The 25125-nt window shown below is 49.1% G+C and overlaps 1 protein-coding gene across 2 annotated transcripts in view; it reads right to left on the bottom strand.

The window, feature by feature from the left end:
* Window positions 1-22285: 22285 nt before the first annotated feature.
* The window catches only part of LOC100384291 (DExH-box ATP-dependent RNA helicase DExH6), a 30371-nt gene continuing 27531 nt past the window's right edge, over window positions 22286-25125 (bottom strand). For both annotated transcript variants that reach the window (XM_008657096.3, XM_035961960.1), the window contains exon 15: window positions 22286-23185. In XM_008657096.3, the coding sequence (XP_008655318.1) occupies window positions 22781-23185 (405 nt within the window). In that variant the 3' untranslated portion in view covers window positions 22286-22780. The remainder of the gene's footprint in view (window positions 23186-25125) is intronic.

The following is a 25125-nucleotide window of genomic DNA, read 5'->3' on the forward strand; positions in this document are numbered from 1 at the left end:
AGAAAAGAAAAAATTCAACTGCAAAATTCGGGGCGTTACAAACCTATCCCCCTTAAAAGAATCTCGCCCTCGAGATTCAGGGCTGGCTAGCAAAGAGCTCTGGGTACTTGGCCACTAGATCATCTTCACGCTCCCAGGTTGCTTCTTCCTCAGAGTGGTGATTCCATCTGACTTTGCACATTCTGATGGTCTTCCTTCGGGTGACTCTGTCTGCAATCTCAAGGATCTGAGCTGGCTTCTCAACATAGGTCAAGTCCTCCTGGACCTCAAGACCTTCCACTCGCAACTGCTCTTCTGGCACACGCAAGCACTTCTTCAACTGAGACACATGAAAGACATCATGCACAGCAGACAAATTCTCTGGCAGGCTGAGCTGATAAGCCACTTCTCCACGCTTTGAGAGGATCTGGTACGGACCAATGTAGCGGGGTGCTAGCTTGCCTTTCACTCCGAATCTTCTGACTCCTCTGATCGGTGACACTTTCAGATAGACAAAGTCTCCGACTTCAAAACTCAGCTCTCTTCTTCTTGTGTCTGCATAGCTTCGCTGCCTCGATTGCGCTATCTTCAGATTCTCTCGGACCATCTTGATGTTCTCTTCGGCTTCAAGCAGAATGTCTGGCCCAAACACTTGCTTCTCTCCAGGCTGATCCCATTGCAACGGAGTTCTACAACTCCTTCCATAAAGCGCCTGAAACGGTGACATCTTCAAACTGGCCTGGTAACTGTTGTTATAGGAAAACTCTGCATAAGGCAATCGCTTGTCCCATCCGGACTGATCTTGCAACGCACAGGCTCTCAACATATCTTCGAGAATTTGATTGGTCCTTTCAGTCTGGCCATCTGTCTGCGGGTGATAAGCTGAACTGAAATTCAGATGTGTGCCCAAGGCTTCATGCAACTGCTGCCAGAAATGAGAGGTGAACTGCGTTCCTCTGTCTGACACTATCTTCTTTGGCACACCATGAAGACAAACGATCCGAGACATATACAACTCTGCCAATACTGCACTGTTGTAGCTGGTCTTGACAGGTATGAAGTGGGCTGACTTGGTCAAACGGTCCACCACTACCCAAATAGAATCGTAACCGGCTCGAGTGCGAGGCAATCCGACTATGAAATCCATACCAATTTCATCCCATTTCCACTGAGGGATCTGCAACGGTTGCAACAATCCAGCTGGTCTCTGGTGCTCTGCCTTAATTCTTCGACAACTATCGCACTTAGCCACATGCTCTGCGATTTCCCTCTTCATTCCATACCACCAGAATTTCTTCTTCAGATCCTGATACATCTTCTCACTGCCAGGGTGAATCGAATAAGCTGTCTCATGAGCTTCCTTAAGGATCAACTCTCGAATAGACTGGACATTGGGAACACACAAGCGGTCTTTGAACCATATCACGCCTTCAGCATCTTCTCGAAAATCTTTGCCTCTGCCATCTAGAATCAATCGCCGAATCTCACTGATCTTTTCATCATTCTTCTGCGCTTCTTTGATTTCTCGCTCCAAGGTAGGTTCCAATTCAACTGTGACTCCTCGCGAATTGTTCAGAAACCCGAGACTCAACCTGTCGAACTCCTTGGCCAACTCATAAGGCATCGGGCGAGCGACCATCAGATTGACTTGACTCTTTCTGCTCAAAGCATCTGCCACTACGTTTGCTTTGCCTGGATGGTAATGAATCTCCAACTCATAGTCTTTGATCAGCTCTAACCATCTTCGTTGCCTCATGTTCAGCTCTGTCTGAGTGAATATGTACTTCAGACTCTTGTGATCTGTGTAAACATCGCATTTCTGTCCATACAGATAGTGCCTCCATGTCTTCAGTGCGTGAACCACTGCTGCCAACTCTAGATCATGGATTGGGTAGTTCTTCTCATGAACCTTCAGCTGTCGGGACGAGTAAGCCACAACTCTTCCCTCTTGCATCAACACGCATCCCAAACCTGTGTAACAAGCATCACAATACACCGAGAAGGGCTTGTGCACATCAGGCAAGATTAGGACAGGCGAGGTAGTCAACTTCTCTTTCAGCGCTTCAAAGGCCTCTTGACATTTCTGGGTCCATTTGAACTCAACCTTGTTGCCTAGCAACGCTGTCATTGGCTTCGCAATCTTCGAAAACCCTTCAATGAATCGCCGATAGTATCCGGCCATTCCAATGAAGCTCTTGATTCCTCGAGCATCCGTTGGCGCTTTCCAGTTTAGAATGTCTGCCACTTTCTTCGGATCCACAGCCAATCCTTCCTTGTTGATTATGTGACCCAAGAACAGGACTTCGCTGATCCAGAACTCACACTTGCTCAACTTTGCATACAACTGGTGCTCTCGCAATCTCTGCAATACCATCCTCAAATGATCTGCGTGCTCTTCTTCGCTTTGGGAATAAATCAGAATGTCATCAATGAATACCACCACAAACTTATCAAGGTAATCCATGAATACACTGTTCATCAGATTCATAAAGAACGCTGGTGCATTGGTCAAACCAAAAGACATCACTGTGAACTCATACAAACCATACTTGGTAATGAATGCCGTCTTCGGAATGTCCGAAGGTCGGATCCTGAGCTGATGATAACCTGACCTCAGATCAATCTTGGAGAACACACTGGCTCCTCTCAACTGGTCGAACAGATCTTCTATTCTGGGCAAGGGATACTTGTTCTTGATCGTGACCTCATTCAAAGCTCGATAATCGATGCACATCCTCTTGGTGCCATCTTTCTTTTCCACAAATAGGACAGGGGCGGCCCAAGGCGAGGTGCTTGGCCGGATGTAACCTTTCTCTGACAGCTCATCAATCTGCTTCTTAAGCTCAACCAACTCTGGTCCGGATATTCTGTAAGCTCTCTTAAAGATGGGGGCGGTTCCAGGAAGAAGCTCTATGGCAAACTCAACTTTCCGCTCTGGTGGCATACCCGGTAAATCCTTTGGAAACACATCTGAGAATTCAGACACAACCTTGATACTCTCAATTGGATCTGCTTCACTGCTATCGACAGCCATCTGATAACAACTTCCTTTCTTCGGCTCAGGTGGGACTAACTCGGTCACCACTTCCTTTCCTAGTGGGGACACCAACTTGATTGTCCTTTTATCACAACTGATAACTGCCTGATACTTATCTAACCAATTCATCCCTAGGATGACATCTATTCCCTGAGTACCCATTACTATAAGGTTGGCGGGAAACGCTATCCCCCTTATTTCCACACTTATATTCAAACAAATGCTATCGGCTCGAATTCTACCACCGGCTGAGTCAATTTGAATGGGGTTTGACATGGTAGTAATTGGAAGATTATGTGCTTCTACCCATGATGCAGTAATGAAAGAATGCGTTGCTCCAGTATCAAATAACACTTCTGCAATATGGGAGTCGACTGGGAACATACCTACTATCATGCCGGGGGTCTCCTGAACTGCTTCAGCCTCCAAGTGATTCAATCTTCCATGATTATAGCGCTGTTGAGGGCGGTTGCCTGCTCCAGGCTGAGACACATTCTGCTTTGCTGGGGCATTGGGGCCTGACTGCTGCTGGGCTGCCTTCTTCGGACATTGCATCACCCAGTGGCCTTGCTCTCCACAGTGGAAACATGCCCTGTTTCCAACCTGAGCTGGTGCTGCCTGACTGTTCTGCTGGTTTGCTGGGGCAGGAAGACGGGGTGCTTGCTGATTCTGCCTTTGAAACTGACCTCCTAACTGATTGCTCTGACGGTTCTGGTACTGATGCTGAGGATACTGCCTTTGGAACTGCTGATGCTGCTGACGCTGCTGAGGTGGACGCTGGTTCTGCCTGAACTGCTGAGGTTGATTGCCTGAAAAACGAGGGCGGCTGCTGCTTCCAGGCTGGGGTCCACTGATCTTGCGCTTACGATCTTCCATCTCCTTACGCTTCCTTTCTGTCATGATCGCTCTATCAATCAGGTGCTGGAATGTCGGGAAGGTGTGATTCATCAGTTGGTACTGCAGAGGGTCAACCAAGCCTCTCAGGAAACGGTACTGTCGCTTGGCGTCGGTGTTGACATCTTCAGGAGCATAGCGAGACAATTGCAGAAATCTGTCTCGGTATTCACTGACAGACGATGACCCTTGCTTGAGAGCCAGGAACTCCTCTTTCTTCACTGTCATCAGACCTGCAGGAACATGGTACTGACGAAAGCTACCTCTGAACTCTTCCCAAGTGATGGCGTCAGGGTGGGCATGGGTGGCGAGGTAAGACTCCCACCATGACTGGGCTGCTCCTCTCAACAGACGGGGACCATACAAGACTTTCTCCCTGTCATCGCACTGAGCGGTATGCAACTCCCGCTCCACAGTGCGCAGCCAATCTTCAGCATCCATGGGGTCAGAAGAATGAGCAAACGTTGGTGGATGACCTCTCATGAATTCAGCACGCTTGTCTCTGGGCATCTGAGGCATCTGAGGCTGAGGTGGTGCTTGCTGCTGTTGCTGCTGCTGCTGCTGAATGGCGGCCAGAGTCTGACCGATGGCCTGAACTGCCTGAGTCTGCATCAGAAACATCTGCTCGATCGACATCGGGGGCGGGGGTGGCAGCTGCTGCTGCTGGGGCGCCTCATCTTGTTGACCGGCTTGCTCCTGCTGAGCACGCCTTCCTCCTCTGCGCCTGTTCTCTGACATCTGCAGAATGCAACCACACATCAGAACTGATCTGGCAAATCTTGCAGCATAAGAAAAGAGTATAGAATTCTTCAACAGCACTGGGCAGGTGAGCATCTTCACTGATCTCCAACACAGACCACACAGCTTCTCAGATCAAGAGGAAAGTGGAATAAAAGGTTTCCCAACTATATAACTAACTCCATTAACATAATATGTAAACCAAAATGCAGGGGATACCCACACTCTGGTAACAGTCATTACGAAGATCCAAACCAAACATAGTTCATCATGACAAACATAAATGCACAGGATATAGCAAACTACCCTGTCTAACTAAGACTAACTAAGACCGAGATTAACGCTAAGACTGAAGCTTCTATGCATATATTTCGTATTAATTACAAGATCCAACTCTAGCGATCTATGGTTCTAGATTTATCTTGGTCTTGCAGTCGGGATTGCCATAAGGCTGGTGTCCACGCTGAGGTGAGCGGTACGGGTGCTGAGTCCCGACGGGAGCGGGGGAACCACCATCCAGATGACGACGTTCTGCGCGCTCAGCCCGCAGCAGGGCGATCTCAGCACGAGCCCTACTCAGCTCGTCTAATGCATGGTCCAGCTCCGTGTTTAGCACGGCGGCTAGGTTGACTGTGCTGCTCAACCTAGGATTGCCCTCACCGACAGGTGAGACAATCACGCCTCCTGTGCTGCCAGATGGACGGCGGGGGTAATACTTCAGGTCAAGACCGTCAGCTGCCCCACCGAAAACCGAGCAGTAGTGCGAAAGCGCACGCCGTGCAGCATCTTGCATGGCTGCCTCAGCTGAGTCCCGTTCAGAGATAGAATAGTGCTCTGAGCAGGCCTCTGCACCCTGGAGACTGTCCTCCGGGCAGCGCACCAAGCAAGTCGCCTCCCAGCGGTCCGGGTAGACCCCGCGACTATGCTGGTAGACCACACAGCGATACTCGACGGACCAAGTATGCGGGTCAAATGCCCGACGTAGCAGGGTGTCGAGCGCATCGTGGAAGTGACACCCGCGAGCAGCGTCGCGAGTGATGGGTCGAGCAACCCATCCTTCCGGCTCAAGGTTAGCAGAGAAGTCGGTGTCGTGGCTCGAGCTGTCGTCGCCATCTCCGTCGTCTGGGTCTCCTCCAGCAGCTACTCCAGAAGCTGGGGCGCCCAGTGGTGGTGCAGGGGCGCCTCCAGAGGAAGCACAGGAGAGCAGCTCCTCACAGACTCTATCTCCTGGTGGAGCGAGAAAGAAGAGCCCTGCTGCTCCTGTCGTCGACGTTCCTGCTCCTCACGCAGGCGGTGGTGTAGTCTCTCCAAGTGGCTGGACTGTCCGGCCACGGGACGGCGAAGCGGACGCTCAGCAAGGCGGGAGGGTAAGAAGGGGATGACGGACTTTCGTGCAGTGTGTCTAAGTCGAGCCATCTACAAAAGACATCGCAAGCAAAAGGGTGAGAACAGAATTAATATGACCAGCAAATAATGAATCATAAGTAAATGAAGGATTAGAATAAAACATGATTTTCAGCAAGGTATTATATATAGTAGAACATAGGTTTGGTCGGTATGACCAACTTTTGAAGGGATATCAAAGTCAAGGCAGAGACAGAGGTCTATAGTCCTTAGAACGACCATTCTACTCTAGGTTAGCGGTCCTACAGTCAACACGGCTTTGATACCACTTATGTCACACCCGGTTTTAGAAGGCAAACCGAATGCGAACCATGTACGTGCCAGGATCAGTTATTCACGTACACAGCAGTTACATAATATGGACATCATCACACAGTGCTCAAAATAGTATTAATAAGGGAAATAGTCGATTACATCATACGTCTGAGACGTCCATATAGTTCTTACAATAAATCAAAGTGCGGAAAAAAACGTAGATAACGCGGCCTTCACAGGCAGCCGACTGGGGGGTTGCCGCTAACCCACACCTAGAACTCGTCGTAGTCTTGGAACTCCTGGAAGTCTCCTTCCACAGCTTCATCTTCGCCTGAGCAGTGGTTGCAATGCTGACAATCTGGGGGGGGTTTGGTGTGTAGAGCAAGGGTGAGTACACATCAACATACTCAGCAAGTATCCTGTTTGGCTGTAGTGGACTAGCTTTATGTGGGGATAAGTCAAGCAGTTGCTTTTAGTTGGTCAGGTTATTACTTACTAGTAGAAAGCCAGGTTTTAACATTAACCCAAGTTATTAGCCCAATGTATCCTTTCCAAACGGAAAGAATACCACTTACCAATACCATAATCGTAATCAGAACCATCAATCTCATTGTCACCTGTACCAAAGTATCTCTGATCAAGTATCACTAATCTCTGGAGCTCCCTTGGCCGCTCATAACCGCGAGCACGGCTGATATATCAGTTTCATAACACTCTGCAGAGGTTGTGCACTTTACCCACAAGCCGTGATTCCTTCTCTGGCCCGGGCTTGCAAGACCCTTATTCACTCCCGAGGTGAATGGCCAAGGATTCACTACGAAGCCTTTACAAAGATTCCCTGGGGCTGTAGCCACCCATTAGGTTTCCTAAATGTACCGCACTCCTCCCCAAGGGACAAATCAACCTTGGCAGAGCGAGCCGCATACACCGAGCCCCATTGACGGCACGACAGCGAAGCGAACTACACCCCGGATCCTCTAATTATTCAGCTAAGGGCACCCCATTCCACCCTCATGGTTGCACTGTTTTCCCGAGCGGTCATCCATTGAACAGGTCCTTACGGAGAGGCACTCGAGAAACCGCTCGAGTCCCCTTAAATGCCACAAGTATAATCATAAATAAGAACGGGAAAACAGCGTATCATAGATAACCACATCATGTTCATTGATTAAAGTTGAGCAATAGCATCAAACTAAGCAGTAATAATCCGACCCAAATAGGTAAACAAGGACATGGATAACAAAAAGCTAGTCAATCCTTAGGTATAAATGTGTGATGCAGGAGGTGAATTAAAGAATGATTAGGACAGAGATAGGTCAAAGGACACTTGCCTCCACCAACCGACTGCTGCTCAGGGGCTTCTCCTGCGAATTCCTCGGGCTCTTCGACCGGATCGTTCTCTATGCGAGCGCAAACATACATACATCCATCCACATATTTAATACAAAAGAACAGTACACCATACAAGGGAACAAATAAAGCGAATATGCATCAAGTATGACATTTGACATTGCATTTGTTATGGTTAGAAAGAAACGGGAAAAGGGTCTCGCAGGGGGTTAAAGTTTTATGCCCTAATGATTAGTTACAACTGGTTCTTGACAAAAGAATTCTGTTATATACACTAATGGAAACTTAGTCATTTTAAGTTGATCAACATTGAACGAGATAAGCAGTTAATCACATGAATCAATTAGCGTAACGGAATTCTAAATTAAGCTTCATATTTCAATAACATTAACAATGATTAGCCTACCTAAAATAAAATAACTATGATCACAGAAAGTAAATAAAATAAAATAAAAAAATAAAAAAAACAGGGGGGGCGGTTGAACCGGCCCTAGGGCGGTTGAACCGGCCCTGCGCAGGGGGACGCGGCCAGGGGCCAGGGCGGCCGGGGGCGGCCAGGCGGGCGGCCGGGGCTGGCCAGGGGCCGGCTGGGGCTGGCCAGGCGGGGGCTGGGGCGCGCGGCCAGGGGCGGCCGTGGCCGGCTGGGGCCAGGGCGGCGCGGCAGCGGCCGGCTGGGGGCGCGGCTAAGGCGGCCAGGCCAGGGCGGCCAGGCGGCCGGGCTGCCGAGGAGAGAGGAGGGGGAGGGGAGAGGGAGGGAGGAGGGAGAGAGGGAGGAGGGGGGGGCTCACCGGCGAGGGGCGGCCGACGGCGAGGGCGGCGGCCGGCGCTAGGGCAGGGGGGTAGGGGCGGCGGTGGCTTAGGGTGGGGGAGAGAAAATGAGAGAAAATGAGAGGGAGGGAGAGAGAATTGGGGAAAAAGGGGAGGTGGGGGGCGGTTGGGCCTGCCAAGGCCCAAGAGGGGGCGCCAGGGGCGGCTGGGCCGGCCGGGGTCGGCCCACGGCGCGGGAGAGAGAGAAAAAGAGGAGAGAGAAAGAGAGAGAAAAAGAAAGAAAAGATCTTCTCCTCATTTTCGAAATCCGATCTTTCTACATGAATGCATTTGCACTTTCAAAGCAATCAAAAGAAATGCAAGGTTCGGCATGGTGCATCAAACAACATAAAGTATTTAGGGTTTTTCATTACACGGGAATTCCAAACCGAATCCCGCTAAAACTTTGGAAAAGGTCAAGGTTTAGTGAGGGAAAAAAGAAAAAGAAAAGGTAACGCCCGAATTTTGGCGAGTAAAGAAAAGAAAAAATTCAACTGCAAAATTCGGGGCGTTACACTCATCTTCTTGATCTTGCCCTTCATCAACTTGAGCCTCATCCTCATTTTGAGTTGGTGGAGATGCTTGCGTGGAGGAGGACGGTTGATCTTGTGTTTTTGGAGGCTCTTCGAATTCCTTAGGACACACATCCCCGATGGACATGTTCCTTAGCGCGATGCACGGAGCCTCTTCATCACCTATCTCATCAAGATCAACTTGCTCTACTTGAGAGCCGTTAGTCTCATCAAACACAACGTCACATGAGACTTCAACTAGTCCAGTGGACTTGTTAAAGACCCTATATGCCCTTGTGTTTGAGTCATAACCAAGTAAAAAGCCTTCTACAGTTTTAGGAGCAAATTTAGATTTTCTACCTCTTTTAACAAGAATAAAGCATTTGCTACCAAAAACTCTAAAATATGAAATGTTGGGCTTTTTACCGGTTAGGAGTTCATAGGATGTCTTCTTGAGGATTCGGTGTAGATATAACCGGTTGATGGCGTAGCAGGCGGTGTTGATCGCCTCGGCCCAAAACCGATCCGAAGTCTTGTACTCGTCAAGCATGGTTCTTGCCATGTCCAATAGAGTTCGATTCTTCCTCTCCACTACGCCATTTTGTTGTGGCGTGTAGGGAGAAGAGAACTCATGCTTGATGCCCTCCTCCTCAAGGAAGCCTTCAATTTGTGAGTTCTTGAACTCCGTCCCGTTGTCGCTTCTAATTTTCTTGATCCTTAAGCCAAACTCATTTTGAGCCCGTCTCAAGAATCCCTTTAAGGTTTCTTGGGTTTGAGATTTTTCCTGTAAAAAGAATACCCAAGTGAAGCGAGAATAATCATCCACTATTACAAGACAATACTTACTCCCGCCGATGCTTATGTAAGCAATCGGACCGAATAGATCCATGTGTAGGAGCTCCAGTGGCCTGTCGGTCGTCATGATGTTCTTGTGTGGATGATGGGCTCCGACTTGCTTCCCTGCCTGGCATGCGCTACAAATCCTGTCTTTCTCAAAATGAACATTTGTTAATCCTAAAATGTGTTCTCCCTTTAGAAGCTTATGAAGATTCTTCATCCCAACATGGGCTAGTCGACGGTGCCGGAGCCAACCCATGTTAGTCTTAGCAATTAAGCATGTGTCGAGTTCAGCTCTATCAAAGTCTACTAAGTATAGCTGACCCTCTAACACACCCTTAAATGCTATTGAATCATCACTTCTTCTAAAGACAGTGACACATACATCAGTAAAGAGACAGTTGTAGCCCATTTTGCATAATTGAGATACGGAAAGCAAATTGTAGTCTAATGAATCTACAAGAAAAACATTTGAAATAGAATGGTCAGGAGATATAGCAATTTTACCAAGACCTTTGACCAAACCTTGATTTCCATCCCCGAATGTGATCGCTCTTTGGGGAACTTGGTTTTTCTCATATGAGGAGAACATCTTTTTCTCCCCTGTCATGTGGTTTGTGCACCCGCTGTCGAGTATCCAACTTGAGCCCCCAGATGCATAAACCTACAAAACAAATTTAGTTCTTGACTTTAGGTACCCAAACGGTTTTGGGTCCTTTGGCATTAGAAACAAGAACTTTGGGTACCCAAACACAAGTCTTTGATCCCTTGTGTTTGCCCCCAACAAACTTGGCAACTACCTTGCCGGATTTGTTAGTCAAAACATAAGATGCATCAAAAGTCTTAAATGAAATGACATGTTCATTTGATGCATTAGGAATTTTCTTCTTAGGCAACTTGGCACGGGTTGGTTGCCTAGAGCTAGATGTCTCACTCTTATACATAAAAGCATGGTTAGAACCAGAGTGAGACTTCATAGAATGAATTTTCCTAATTTTGTCCTCGAGATAACCGGCAGGGTATAAAATGTAACCCTCGTTATCCTGAGGCATGGGAGCCTTGCCCTTAACAAAGTTGGACAATCTTTTAGGAGGGGCACTAAGTTTAACATTGTCTCCCCTTTGGAAACCAATGCCATCCTTGATGCCAGGGCGTCTCCCATTATAAAGCATACTTCTAGCAAATTTAAATTTTTCATTCTCTAAGTTATGCTCGGCAATTTTAGTATCTAATTTTGCTATATGATCATTTTGTTGTTTAATTAAAGTCATGTGATCATGAATACCATTAATATCAACATCTCTACATCTGGTACAAATGGAAACATGCTCAACACTAGATGTAGAGGGTTTGCATGAATTAAGTTCAACAATCTTAGCACGCAAGATATTATTATCTCTAAGATCGGAAATTGTAACATTGCAAACATCTAGTTCTTTAGCCTTAGCAATTAAATTTTCATTTTCTACTCTAAGGCTAGCAAGAGAAATGTTCAATTCTTCAATCCTAGCAAGCAAATCATCATTATTATCTCTAGGATCGGAAATTGAAACATTACAAACATGTGAATCAACCTTGGCATTTAAACTAGCATTTTCATTCCTAAGGTTGTCAATCATCTCACGGCAAGTGCTTAGCTCACTAGATAGTTTTTGACATTTTTCTACTTCTAGAGCATAAGCATTTTTAACCTTAACATGTTTCTTGTTTTCTTTAATTAGAAAATCCTCTTGGGAATCCAAAAGGTCATCTTTTTCATGAATAGCACTAATCAATTCATTTAATTTTTCTTTTTGCTCCATGTTAAGATTGGCAAAGAGGATACGCAAATTATCCTCCTCATCACTAGCATTATCATCACTGGAAGACTCATATTTAGGGGAGGAGTTAGATTTAACCTTCTTCCGTTTACCGTCCTTTGCCATGAGGCACTTGTGGCCGACGTTGGGGAAGAGAAGTCCTTTGGTGACGGCGATGTTGGCGGCGTCCTCGTCGTCGGAGGAGTCGCTAGAGCTTTCGTCGGAGTCCCACTCCCGACAAATATGGGCATTGCCGCCCTTCTTCTTGTAGTACCTCTTCTTCTCCTTTCTTCTCCCCTTCTTGTCGTCGCCCCTGTCACTGTCACTTGATAATGGACATTTAGCTATAAAGTGACCGGGCTTACCACACTTGTAGCAAACCTTCTTGGAGCGGGACTTGTAATCTTTCCCTCTCCTTTGTTTGAGGATCTGGCGGAAGCTCTTGATGACGAGTGCCATTTCCTCATTGTCGAGCTTGGAGGCGTCGATTGGTTGTCGACTTGGTGTAGACTCCTCCTTCTTTTCTTCCGTCGCCTTGAATGCGACGGGTTGAGCTTCCGATGTGGAGGGATCATCAAGCTCGTTGATCTTCCTCGAGCCTTCGATCATGCACTCAAAACTTACAAAATTCTCGATAACTTCCTCGGGGGTCATTTTAGTATATCTAGGATTACCACGAATTAATTGAACTTGAGTGGGGTTAAGGAAAATGAGAGATCTTAGAATAACCTTAACCATTTCGTGGTCGTCCCACTTCTTGCTCCCGAGGTTGCGCACTTGGTTCACCAAGGTCTTGAGCCGGTTGTACATGTGTTGTGGCTCTTCCCCTTTGCGAAGCCGGAACCGACCGAGCTCCCCCTCGATCGTTTCCCGCTTGGTGATCTTTGTGAGCTCATCTCCCTCGTGCGCGGTTTTGAGCACATCCCAAACCTCCTTGGCGCTTTTCAACCCTTGAACTTTGTTATACACCTCTCTACTTAAAGAGGCGAGGAGTATTGTTGTTGCTTGAGAGTTGAAGTGCTCGATTTGGGCCACCTCATCCTCATCATAGTCTTCATCCCCTACGGACGGTATCTGTGCACCAAACTCAACAACATCCCATATACTTTTGTGGAGCGAGGTTAGATGAAATCGCATTAGATCACTCCACCTAGCATAATCTTCACCATCAAAAGTTGGTGGTTTGCCTAATGGGATGGAAAGTAAAGGTGTATGTTTAGAAATGCGAGGGTAGCGTAGGGGGATCTTAATATACTTCTTGCGCTCTTGGCGCTTAGAAGTGACGGATGCCGCGTCGGAGCCGGAGGTAGATGTTGATGAAGTGTCGGTCTCGTAATAGACCACTTTCCTCATCCTCTTGTGCTTGTCCCCACTCCGATGCGGCTTGTGAGAAGAAGATTTCTCCTTCTTCTTTTTGTGGTGAGAAGAAGATTTCTTCTCCTTCCCTTTGTTGGAGGAGCTCTTCTTCTTCTCCTTCCTCTTGGTGCGGGACTCTTCCGATGAAGTGCTCCCGTGGCTTGTAGTGGGCTTTTCGCCGGTCTCCATCTCCTTCTTGGCGTGATCTCCCGACATCACTTCGAGCGGTTAGGCTCTAATGAAGCACCGAGCCTCTGATACCAATTGATAGTCGCCTAGAGGGGGGGTGAATAGGGCGAAACTGAAATTTACAAATATAAACACAACTACAAGTCGGGTTAGCGTTAGAAATAAAACCGAGTCCGCGAGAGAGGGTGGAAAACAAATCGCAAGCAAATGAAGAGTGTGACACGCGGATTTGTTTTACCGAGGTTCGGTTCTCTCAAACCTACTCCCCGTTGAGGAGGCCACAAAGGCCGGGTCTCTTTCAACCCTTCCCTCTCTCAAACGGTCCTTCCGACCGAGTGAGCTTCTCTTCTCAAATCAAAGTCGGGAACAAAACTTCCCCGCAAGGGCCACCACACAATTGGTGCCTCTTGCCTTGATACAATGGAGTTTTGATCTCAAGAACAAGTGAGAAAGAAAAGAAGCAATCCAAGCGCAAGAGCTCAAAAGAACACGGCAAATCTCTCTCGCTAATCACTAAAGACTTGTGTGGAGGTGGAGAGGATTTGATCTCTTTGGTGTGTCTAGAATTGAATGCCTAGCTCTTGTAAGTGGTTGAGAAGTGGAAAAACTTGGATGCCATGAATGGTGGGGTGGTTGGGGTATTTATAGCCCCAACCACCAAACATGACTGTTGGTGGGGTTGTCTGTTCGATGGCGCACCGGACAGTCCGGTGCACACCGGACATGTCCGGTGCCCCAGCCACGTCATCAGTGCCGTTGGAATTTGACCGTTGGAGTTCTGACTTCTGGGCCCGCCTCGATGTCCGGTGGCGCACCGGACATGAACTGTTCACTGTCCGGTGCGCCGGTATGGGCGCGCCTGCCTTCTGCGCGCGCTGCGCGCGCATTAAATGCACAGCAGGTAGCCGTTGGCACCGAAGTAGTCGTTGCTCTGAGGATGCACCGGACAGTCCGGTGCACACCGGACATGTCCGGTGAATTATAGCGGAGCAGCCTTCGCGAATTTCCGAGACTGGCGAGTTCCGGAGCCGTGCCTTCTTTGGAGCACCGGACACTGTCCGGTGTACACCGGACAGTCCGGTGAATTATAGGGTGCCGGCTCCAGGAAAATCCCGAGGCTGAGGAGTTCAGCGCGAGTCCTCCTGGTGCACCGGACACTGTCCGGTGCGCCACCGGACAGTCCGGTGCGCCAGACCAGGGAGTCTTCTGGGATGCCTTTAGCTCTCTATTTGAACCCAACTTTGGTCTTTTTAATTGGTTTGATGTGAACCTTTGACACCTGTATAACTTATTTACTAGAGCAAACTAGTTAGATCAAAGATTTGTGTTGGGCAATTCAACCACCAAAATTATATAGGAACTAGGTGTAAGCCTAATTCCCTTTCACACCCCCCTCTAGGTGCTCTCAACTGTCCGGTGCAGCAAAAAGACAAACATTTGCAACGGTCAACTGCTCCGAACCCTAATAGACACGCTGACATGGTGCGCACCGGACAGTGAACATTGATTGTCCGGTGCGCCCATCTTCAGCAGCCTTTGCCAACGGCTAGAAAGTGGTTGGGGGCTATAAATACACCCCAACCACCTCATTCATTGGCATCCAAGTTTTCAGAAGTTCACATTCAATACAAGAGCTATAGCATTCACTCCAAGACACAATTCCAAAGATCAAATCCTCTACAAGTTCCAAATTCATCTCAACCACTTAGTGACTTGAGAGAGAGGTTTTTTGTGTTCATTTGCGCTCTTGTCGCTTGGATTGCCTTTCTTCCTTCCTCACTCTTATTCTAAGTTCTTGTAAAGCTAAGCAAGAGACAACAAGTGTGTGGTGGTCCTTGCGAGGTCTTAGTGACCCGTGTGATTAAAGAAAGGCTCACTCGGTCTAAGTGACCGCTTGAGAGAGGGAAAGGGTTGAAATAGACCCGGCCTTTGTGGCCTACTCAACGGGTATTAGGTTCTTTGGAACCGAACCTCGATAAAAAAAATCACAGTGTCTACTCGCTTTGATTCTCGCTTGATTTGTTTGCTCTCTTTACTCTCTCTAAAAGTTTCCTTGCTAGTATTAATTTGAGTTTGCTCCCATACGTCATCCGCATCCTTTGAGCAACTCTTAGCAAGAGAAACATTCTTTCAGACTTGAATTTAATTCTAATGCTAACCCCGACCCTAGTGTGTGTTTAAGTTTATAAATTTCATGTTTCGCCTATTCACCCCCCTCTAGGCGACTTTCATGTGCAACTACAACTAAGGGCGAAGACAGGGGCTGAAGGGCAATGTCCCCTAATGCTCTCCTAATTCTTAGGAGCCACTAATTATCTTAGCTAATCACCATATAGATAGTGCAAAATACTACCTAGCAATCCCCCACAATCTAATTTGTCCCTCCAACTTAAATCATGGCTTTGTCACTTATTACCAATTATGATGTACTCAACTAGACACCTGTAATTGTGGCATATCACACTCGCCAATGCGGCGAACCAGTGGTGTGCAATCATGTACTATCACACCTATGGTAAGAAATGAGTAGTTGGACCTTTGTCGTGATTTTGAAAACCAGGGGATAGTAAGATTTATGTTCGGAGGGGAAGTTAGCGCGAACTCACTTCGAATGGTGATCCATCGGGACTCAGGCGAATGATTTAAGAGGGTATGTTATACTGGTTCAGGCTTGCACCCTAGTCCAGTGTAGTGTTGATCGTAGTATTGCTATGGAGCGTGTTTCTAGCTGGTGTGCTTGTGTGTTCAGAAAAGAGGGTGTCCTTACCTTTTATAGTCCAAGAGCTAGATTTTACAGTCAGGACTTGTATTCTGCTGGGGGGGCCTGGCCGGTGGCCCTTGGGAAGCATGGTTCCTCTGATGTTGTCCGTAGGGTCGTGTGTAGCTGTACTTGCATCATGGCGTACTGTCCCGTCCTCGTGGTCTTTCGCTGACATTCTTGTGGTAGTGTGTGGTGGGCCCCGCAGGTCAGTCGTATGGAGTAGTCGTGCATCGTGCGGCCTTGCTCGTCATCACGAGATTGTTTCACTCGTTGACGTGCGTAGGAGTACACTCGGTATGGTGTATCTGCTGCGCACTACCTGGTATTCGGGTTACTGTAGAAGCTCTGATGCTAAGGTACTTTATGTATAGGTTAGTCCCGCCCTCGAGCCTGTGGGAGCGTGGTTGGGCGGCGTACTTAGAGAGGTGCGGTCATGTCGATAGCAGCCACTCGGCGTGCCTTCGGTCTGACGTTCGGATGACTGGTCATGGCCCGGGATGTTATGTCATGTCTTGTCTTAGTTGGCGTGAACTTTGCAACATTTGACTTGGTTTCCACCTTGCTTCTCTTTCTTGGTTAGAGCCTAGGTGGTCGTCCTGTCTCACGGACTTGCTCGGCAGGGACCTGATCGGTCGTTCCGCCTCACAGACTTGTTCGGCAGGGACCTGGTCGGTGCTCTGACTCGCAAACTTGCTCGGCAAGGACCTGGTCGGTTGCTTCGTCTCGCGGGCTTGTTCGGTAGAGACTTGGTCGACCGCTCTATCTCGCCAGCTTGCTCGACGGGGACTTAGTCGTCTGTTTCGCTTCGCTGCATGTTCAATCAGAAGGTTTATAGGCCTTACTTTGGAAACTCGTTCCTAGATACTCGACAAACCTCTACTCTAAAGAACTCACTGTCTATCCAAAGATATAACTCTCTCCTTTGTAATTTAAAAGAAAAGTGTAGAGTCGCATAAAATGGATCTAGTTGATCTGGGATGATCTGATTTGATCAAACAACTCGGGTTGTTCTCTCTGACTATCTTATACACCGTCTGAGTATGTAAGTTTTGTGTGCATTTACATGTAATCATCTAATATACATAGAGGAGGTATGGTATCACCCGTCCGAACCTACGTACATCATCGTGCGTGTACATGGTGCATGACAAATTGACAACGCTTTATTGCAATTTTCTCTCACACCTACACCTACACGCTCTCTGGTATTTTCTCTAACACGCTAGGACTTACTAATCGACACGCTAGGACTTAGCTCATTGTACAACTAAAAAAACAGCACGCTAATCTATATATTATTATATTAAGAAATTAATATGTGCTATCACGGCTTGACCCTCCACACTAACACTCTGAGCCCGCCTCACACGCCCTGTCTCGGCGTCGTGCCCTGTGGGCTTCTGCCTAGCATCTGATCCCGTCCGTGCAACCAGCTCCTGTGCCCAACATCTGACCTCGTTCACGCAAAAAATAGTGCAGAGCGACTACTCGAATCAACGCTTCTCTGCTCCAAAAATTTAAACTAATCAACAGACCACGTGTATCATAGTGTTTAGAAAATAAACAATAATTATATATAAATAAATATCTTAATACCTATTAATTATATATATGAATAAATATATCAATACTTATTTATATGACATATAAAAACCGTAGCAACCAAATGCAGCTGACTATCATTTTGATAAGATTAGATAAAGGTTTCTGGAAACAGTGGACCACTTCATGCACATAAATGGTAATCCCGATTTCCGTGGTTACATCCAACCTACCTACACGATCCAACAAACACCATCAAAACTCACATGGCCATTTCCAGTATATGCACCTCCATCCAAACTTGCGGCTGTATTTCCCTCGTACTACTACTGGAGCTGAAACGGAAAGGCGTTTCCACTCCGAAAGCGTCTACCGCCGCAGGCCCCAAGAATCCCCCGACGCATGCTCGTTTGTTTCTTCGATTCAGATCGCCATCATCGACTTGTTTGTAGAAAAAAAAATAGTAGTAGCACAGTACTGCGTACTGTAGGAGTATTAATATATACATATATAATTTAAAATATAAGTAAACCTACTACTATAATTTATTCAGGCGTCGCCGCGTCGGTTAGTCCAAGTCCAAGTATAAAAAAAAACACGCGTTTGCCTTTGCTTAGCGCAACAAGCGGGTGACATCTGACATCACGAGACGAGCGTGCGAGAGGCGCCAGCCAGCGGTGGGAGGCGTGAAGTCGCACCTCCCACCGCAGTGGCCGTGACGCATTAATATATACATATATAATTTAAAATAAAAGTAAACCTACTACTATAATTTATTCAGGCGTCGCCGCGTCGGTTAGTCCAAGTATAAAAAAAAACACGCGTTTGCCTTTGCTTAGCGCAACAAGCGGGTGACATCTGACATCACGAGACGAGCGTGCGAGAGGCGCCAGCCAGCGGTGGGAGGCGTGAAGTCGCGCGCGCGCGCGCCTGACGGGAGGCGCTGCGTCACGGCCACTGCGGTGGCGCTCGCTGACGCAGTCCTCCCTCCCTCCCCCGTCAGGCCGTCACCGTATACCCCATTGATTCCGGCACCAAATCGAAATCACGATGGCGTTGTCACCCAGGCCAGCGATCCCCTGCGCCAGGAGGGACCGTGCCGCCCGGTGTGCCCACCAACACACAGACACCAGCAACGATAGCCAATCGTATGGTCCCCTCTCTCTGACGAGAAAGAGGCGTCACGGTCATACCTGGTGGCGGTACTAGTAGTGGAAATTGGGATTCCCTTCTTCCGAATCCAGTGTAATCGTGCAGTACTATATTTTATCTATATATTGTGCCAGTGGTCACGAAGAGTTTGACCGACGTTTTCAGACCGTGCTAGTGGAGTCGTTGAAGACTAATGGTGGTGACCGACACAGCAGGGCTTCACTGCAAATCTCTTAAAAGCTTCAAATGCCGACATCCCACTCTACCTATCCAGGCTATCCTCAGTTTTAATCGAACATAAACGAAGCTAGTATTCATAACATCTGATAAGTGTAGCCAGATTACTCATGGAATATGTACTTATAAGTTTATTCAGAGATATAAATATTACTATTATTTTAAATCTTTCTTGGACGGAGGGATTGCCTCTCCTGCTATTTTCTTTTGTCTAGAGGGCTCCAGCGAAGGAATCAGAAATGGACGGTGATCTGAACCGGCTAGTCCGCCGGCACCGCACGCCGCAAAAAATACACCTAATCCTGCTCCGGTCTGAAATCGACAGGATTTATAGCAATAAGGACAAGCATTAAAGCCGGTCGTCATCCCGCCAGACGTGCAACGCGATAACCGTGCCAGAGCACGCACCCGACTGCCTGACGACGAAACCACTCTCGGCTCTGACACGTGCGTCCACGAACAATTTTTTAGCGTACCGTCTCGTCAACCTTTCATCTCCAGGCCCCTGTTAAACGCTCGATATTGAATTACGAAGACATACTTGTTCTAACCTAGTTCATCCACCTAGCTCATCCAACTTTAAAACAAGGGAAAATTATTCCTCTAGCATTGAAAGTTCGTCATATTCGGAAAATACCATTAAAATTTCGCCGTTACAGAAAATAACACCAAAAAGGTCCTTCCGTTCCATACTGCAACACTACGTTCGTTTCTTACGCCGTTACAGGAAATAACACCAAAAAGCTCTCATTTCCAGTGGACTGCCCTCGATTCCTCTCCAGACCGTGACCGAGTACTGCAGTACTGCTGTCTAGGCTCCCAGTTCCTCTCCGTCTCTCTCCTGCTGTCCCAGGCGCGGCGACGGCTCCCGCCAGGCTCTGCTGTCCCAGGCGCGGCGGCGGCTCCCGCCAGGCCCTGCTGTCCCAGGCGCGGCGACGGCTCCCAGGCGCGAAGACGGCTCCACGCCCGGCCGTGCTGCCTAGGCGCGGCGGCGACTCCCGCCTGCCCTGCTGCTGTGGAGCAGCGACGGCTCCTCCCTGCTGCCAAAGAACGGCAACGGCTCCACTGGCTGCCCTACCCGAATGGATCGATCCGAGATTCCAGTAGGGTAAGACTTCAACCCCAACTCAGAAGTAGTGGTGAGGCTGGGAAAAGAGGCCCTTACCAGGATAAAACTTGTTTAACTTTCTGTACGGCTACTCTTTCCAGGATCGATTTGCACAATGCTTGTAAAGTAGAGATTGATGTCACTTCATTTCAAACGGTAGAGGATGGACGATGTGTGTACCGTAAGGGTAGGGTCTTGAATTGGTGGGTTGACTCTAAGGAGTATTCCATCATTGATATGGAGAAAGATGTCGTCGAACACTATAGCTGGACAACCAATCAAGAAGCGTTGTTTTGGTACAATGGATCAAACGGTCAATTACGTCGTCTTGCTACTGACGAAGAGCTCTTGACCTTGTTACGATCATCAAAGGTTGTGAAGTTTATCATGGTTGTCAGTAATAAGCAGTTGGGTGCTGAAAATGATGTGGGTGAGCTCCAGAATGACAATGGAAGGGACAGAGAGCTGCAGATTATTGTTAGGGAAAACAAGCTTCCAATTGAAGTGATGGCTGAAAATAATGGTTTATTGTGGGCTGAGGAACCAGAACATGGCCTCACAGCAGCTGGTCCTAAAAGAGCAGAGGAGGAAGAGGTGGAGCACTATATGGATCTTGGTTTTGATGCATGTGGCCAATGGAAGATTTCAGGCAAGCCTTGCACCCATGTTATAGCTTTCATAACTTCACGAAGACAAGTTAGAATTGAAGACTATGTCCATGAGTACTACTCAGTTGAACGTTTCAAAGCTACTTATCAGTTTGATATTAACTCGATGGTTGATAAGGCTCAGTGGCCCGTGGTTGATCCTGGGTTTGTGATGGTTCCTCCGAAGTTAGAGAGGCCTGCGGGTAGGCCGAGAGTACGTCGAATCAGAAGTAGTGGTGAGGCTGGGAAAAGAGGCCCTTACCAATGCAAGAGATGCTTTCAGTTTGGTCATATTGAAAAGACTTGTCGTGAGCCCCCTGCTGAATTGGGGGATGAGCTCCCACCACCGCCTAAAACACAGTAAAATGTCAAGCTTTACTGCTGCATTCAGTTTATTTTTTTGTTGTTTTCCCTTTGGTTAAACAATTGTCTTCTTGTAGAAAGAGAAATGGTGATGCTGTCCCGCACACACCAAAAAGGTCCAACACGGCAAAAACAACTGCATCAACTCCTCCTTCGACAGGTCCAATAACAAGAAGCATGGCAGCTTCACCTTCTACTTCTACAGGTGAAGGTCCTGTCACTAGAGGAATGACAAACATATCACCTGGGGGCATTGCAAGAAGAGTTATCATTAGTTAGTAGCTGTAATGGAGATGGCTGACTTGATGTTATGCTGAAATGGAGATGGCTGACTTGATGCTAAAAACCTACTCTTATGTTTAGTGCTAAAAACCTTCTGTTGTGTTCATGACATATGTGCTGTTATTCTCCTTAAATCAGCTATGTTCACTCATGTGGCTGTTGTGTTAGATGTGCTGTTGTCATGTCTTTTTCAATCTTATTGCTGCTTACAGTACGTGAGAAAGGCAAGTAAGAATGGGGGTATTTTTGTCTCAGTTAACAGCTCTGAGATGCGTGCTGCTACTGCACCAGGCGATGCTTGAGCTGTTGCTGCTGATCGAGTGAACAGTCGTGCAGTGCAGGCGATCATCCAAAACAGGGCTGTCGGTCAGAAAACTGGAGAGGGGTCAGGGATGCAAGCGTAGTGTTGCAGTATGGAACGGAAGGACCTTTTTGGTGTTATTTCCTGTAACGGCAAAATTTTGGTGGTATTTTCCGAATATGACGAACTTTCAATGCTAAAGAAATAATTTTCCCTTAAAACAGAACATTTTCATCTAAAGCTGTTGTGTAACCAAACGTTTTTTTTCTTTTTTACAAGCATGGTAATTGCTGAATCTCAAATCACAAAAATGCTTCACCTACGAACTTCCCGGAAGACTAGAGTACGACCATACCAACATTAGTTTACGGCTCTTATTCTGAACTAACCATTGAAGTCGTAACTAGTAGAGCGCTGCTACAGATTTACCTTTTTCTTCAGTGAAGTTATCCTGAACAGGCATTACATGCCCGACTGGTGAACCCCACTGCCACTAGTAGAGCTGCTCCAGTTCATTTTTTAAGTTATCCTATAAACAGAGCCGGCATGCCCTACTGGTAGAGTGATGGACCCCCTCTTGTCCTAAACAATCCAACATTCCGACTTGCCTGGATTCCAAGTTGTCAGACTTTAACCTTCATCCCCCGAAAAATCCGTTGGTGCATCGTACTTCGCTTGCATTTTTTCCCAAACAAGAACAAAATGCGCCATATCATGTTGGACTCACTATAAAACTGAATTCAAAGAAAGGGTTATTACTAAGTTTACTAAGTACGTACATACAAGGACAAAATTTAACGCTTGCGATGCAGGGCAAATTCCACTCGCCCGTCACACCATATTGCCTATGGCACTACAGCACAAAGTTCATCTATGGTCCAGTGATACCGTCAATTATGGGGCTCATCATTTGAGCAGATAACAGGTCTTCCCTTTTCTTTCCCACTTCTTTTTAACATCCGAACTCCATCCAAAAGATTACAGGCACCTCTGAGATCTACGGTGCAAATGAGCTCGGCTGAGCAAAGTACACAAAACACTCAGGGGCATACCTACAAAAACTCTTCGACAAAGGAATCTGATGCAGTGCTATAATTCTTTTCCTTTCATTTCTACAACGGAACACAGCAAAGCTTGTGATTCTGTAGCACGTCCTTTTCTTAGACTAGGCACCGTTGACAAAGCACATCCGAAATGGCTGGCATGCAAAAGGCTGCCTTTATGCCCTGCTCACCGTGGAGCGTCGCGCTGCCTTTTGAAAGAACGTGGTGCTGAAGTCCCAGGTCCAGAATTGCGGAAAGGTCGCCGAGATCGATCAAACCTACCAACAGGAGCCCTGGATGGCCGAGTATGCGCTGAACCACCTCCTGGATGGTTAGATGAGTTCTGGAAAGAAGGTGCATTATGGGTCCTATCAGCTAACAAGGACATCAGAAAACCACTTGGTGGAATATAACCCGCTCTTCTTCCCTGAGAGAACTTGCTAGCTTCTGCTAAATCCTGGCCTGAACCTCGGTTTGCTGAAAGGTCATTAGGTGGAACCATAGAAGGCAAACCATCGAATGAAAGGATGCATGTGATGGCATACATTGACGCTCCAAGCGCAGGAGGTAGAACATCTTGTGGATGTTTCACCTGTAGAAAACAAATTTTATCAGAAACAGAAAGACATGTCATAGCTCAACAGTTTGAAAGAATAGTGCATAGCAATTGAGATTTGAGAAGATCGTCCCGGTGCTTCAACCAAACAAAACCAACTAGGAGCAACTGTGTAAAAAATAATACTCCCTCCAATCACTGTTAGAGTATATGGATTAGGCCCATGAGGCCCGTGTATGAACTCTATATAGCCACCCTCTCTAGGATTGGCCCATTAATCCAACATGGTATCCAGCTAGGGTTTCTCTTCCCTCCCTCCCCAGCCGCCGGGTACACAGCCAGCCGCCGCCAGGAGACGCGTCGCCGTCCCCGCCCGGCCGCGCGCCCAGGTCGCGAAGCCGGACTGTGCCCCGGCCGCCCGTCCGCGGCCGCGCCGCCGTCCCCGCCCGGCCGCGCGCCCAGGTCGCACGTCCGCGACCGCGCCGCCGTCCCCCCGGGTCGCCCGTCCGCGGCCGCGCCGCCATCCCGGCCGCGCGCCCCGGCCGCCCGTCCGCGGCCGCGCCGCCGTCGCCGCCCCGCCCGGTCGCGCGCCTAGGTCGACCGCACAACGCCGACGCCGCCGGGCGCGCCCACCCTGCTCCTGCGTGCTGCGGCCCACGGTCCCGGCCTCCCCGCGACGCCCCGTGCCGCCCGTCCGCGGCCGCGCCGCCGTCCCATCCATGGCCGAGCAGCATCCTCCTCCCCCCTCGTATTCCCACATGTTTCCTCCCCTCTCCTCTTCCTCCTGGGCACGCGCAGCTGCCCCTGGCGCTCGCGCCGCCGCTGCTCCGCCCCGCTCCATCGCGCGCGCTCCCCCGGCCGCCCCGTGTACCCTCACCGCTGCGAGCGCCGCCTCTGCCCTTGCTGCTGTCGTGGGCGAGGTTCCCGCGGGGGTTGAGGGTCAGGGGGACCTTCCCCCTCCAATCCCTCCTCCGCCGGTCGTCGATCCGCCTCCTGTCGTCGATCCGCCGCCTCCTCCACCTCCTACACCGGTCTCCCCGCAGGAATACACCATCGCCGCCCTTGCCGCTGCCCGCGCGGAGCACGCGGCGCGACAGGCCCGCCTGCGGGAGGCGGCCCTCATGTGGGAGCGTGAGCGCGAGGCCACCGACGCTATCGCTGCTCAGATTGCCGCGGCGGAACAGCTTCTCGCCTCACCTGCGACCCACGACGGCGGGGCCACCTCTGATACCGCGGGCGTCGTGTACGGCGTCCCGGCCGCGCCGGTCGTCGGAGCTGGGCACCGCACCACCTCCACCACCACGGTGCCCTGGCATGACCCGGCCGACCCACTCGTGGCTCAGCTCCACCTTCAGGCTGGGAGTGTCCAGAACATTCGCCTGATGGTTCCCGTCGTCCTGGACCCGAGTCGCCGTCCTACGCTCGCTGGCGGGACCTGCTCCTTCTCACCCTTCGCCGCTACGCCCTGGACGACCACGTACTCTGCGACCCCACTGGCGTGGCGCCGACCGCCGCGTGGGTGCGCCTCGACAGCATCGTGCTCGCCTAGATCGTGGGGACGATCTCCGTCGACCTCCACAGCCTCCTCCGGAACCTTCCTCACGCCCGGGCTGCCTGGCTGGCCATCGAGGGCCAGTTCCTGGGCAATGCCGAGGCCCGGGCTCTTCGCCTCGACGCGACCTTCCGCACCTTCGTCCAGGGGGACCTCAGCGTCAGTGAGTACTGCCGCAAGATGAAGACCATGGCAGACTCACTTGGCGATCTGGGCTGCCCCGTGGAGGATCGCGCCCTTGTCCTCAACGTCCTCCGCGGCCTTAGCGATCGCTACACCCACCTCCGGTCGTTGATCATGCGCCAACGCCCCTTCCTCGCCTTCCACCAGGTCCGCGACGACCTTGCCCTGGAGGAGATCACTCTGGGTGCTCAGGCTGCATCGATCTCTGGCCCGAGGTCCTCGTCTTCCTCGACTGCGCTGG

The sequence above is a fragment of the Zea mays genome, chromosome 8, assembly GCF_902167145.1.
Source record: "Zea mays cultivar B73 chromosome 8, Zm-B73-REFERENCE-NAM-5.0, whole genome shotgun sequence".
Taxonomy (NCBI): Eukaryota; Viridiplantae; Streptophyta; class Magnoliopsida; order Poales; family Poaceae; genus Zea; species Zea mays.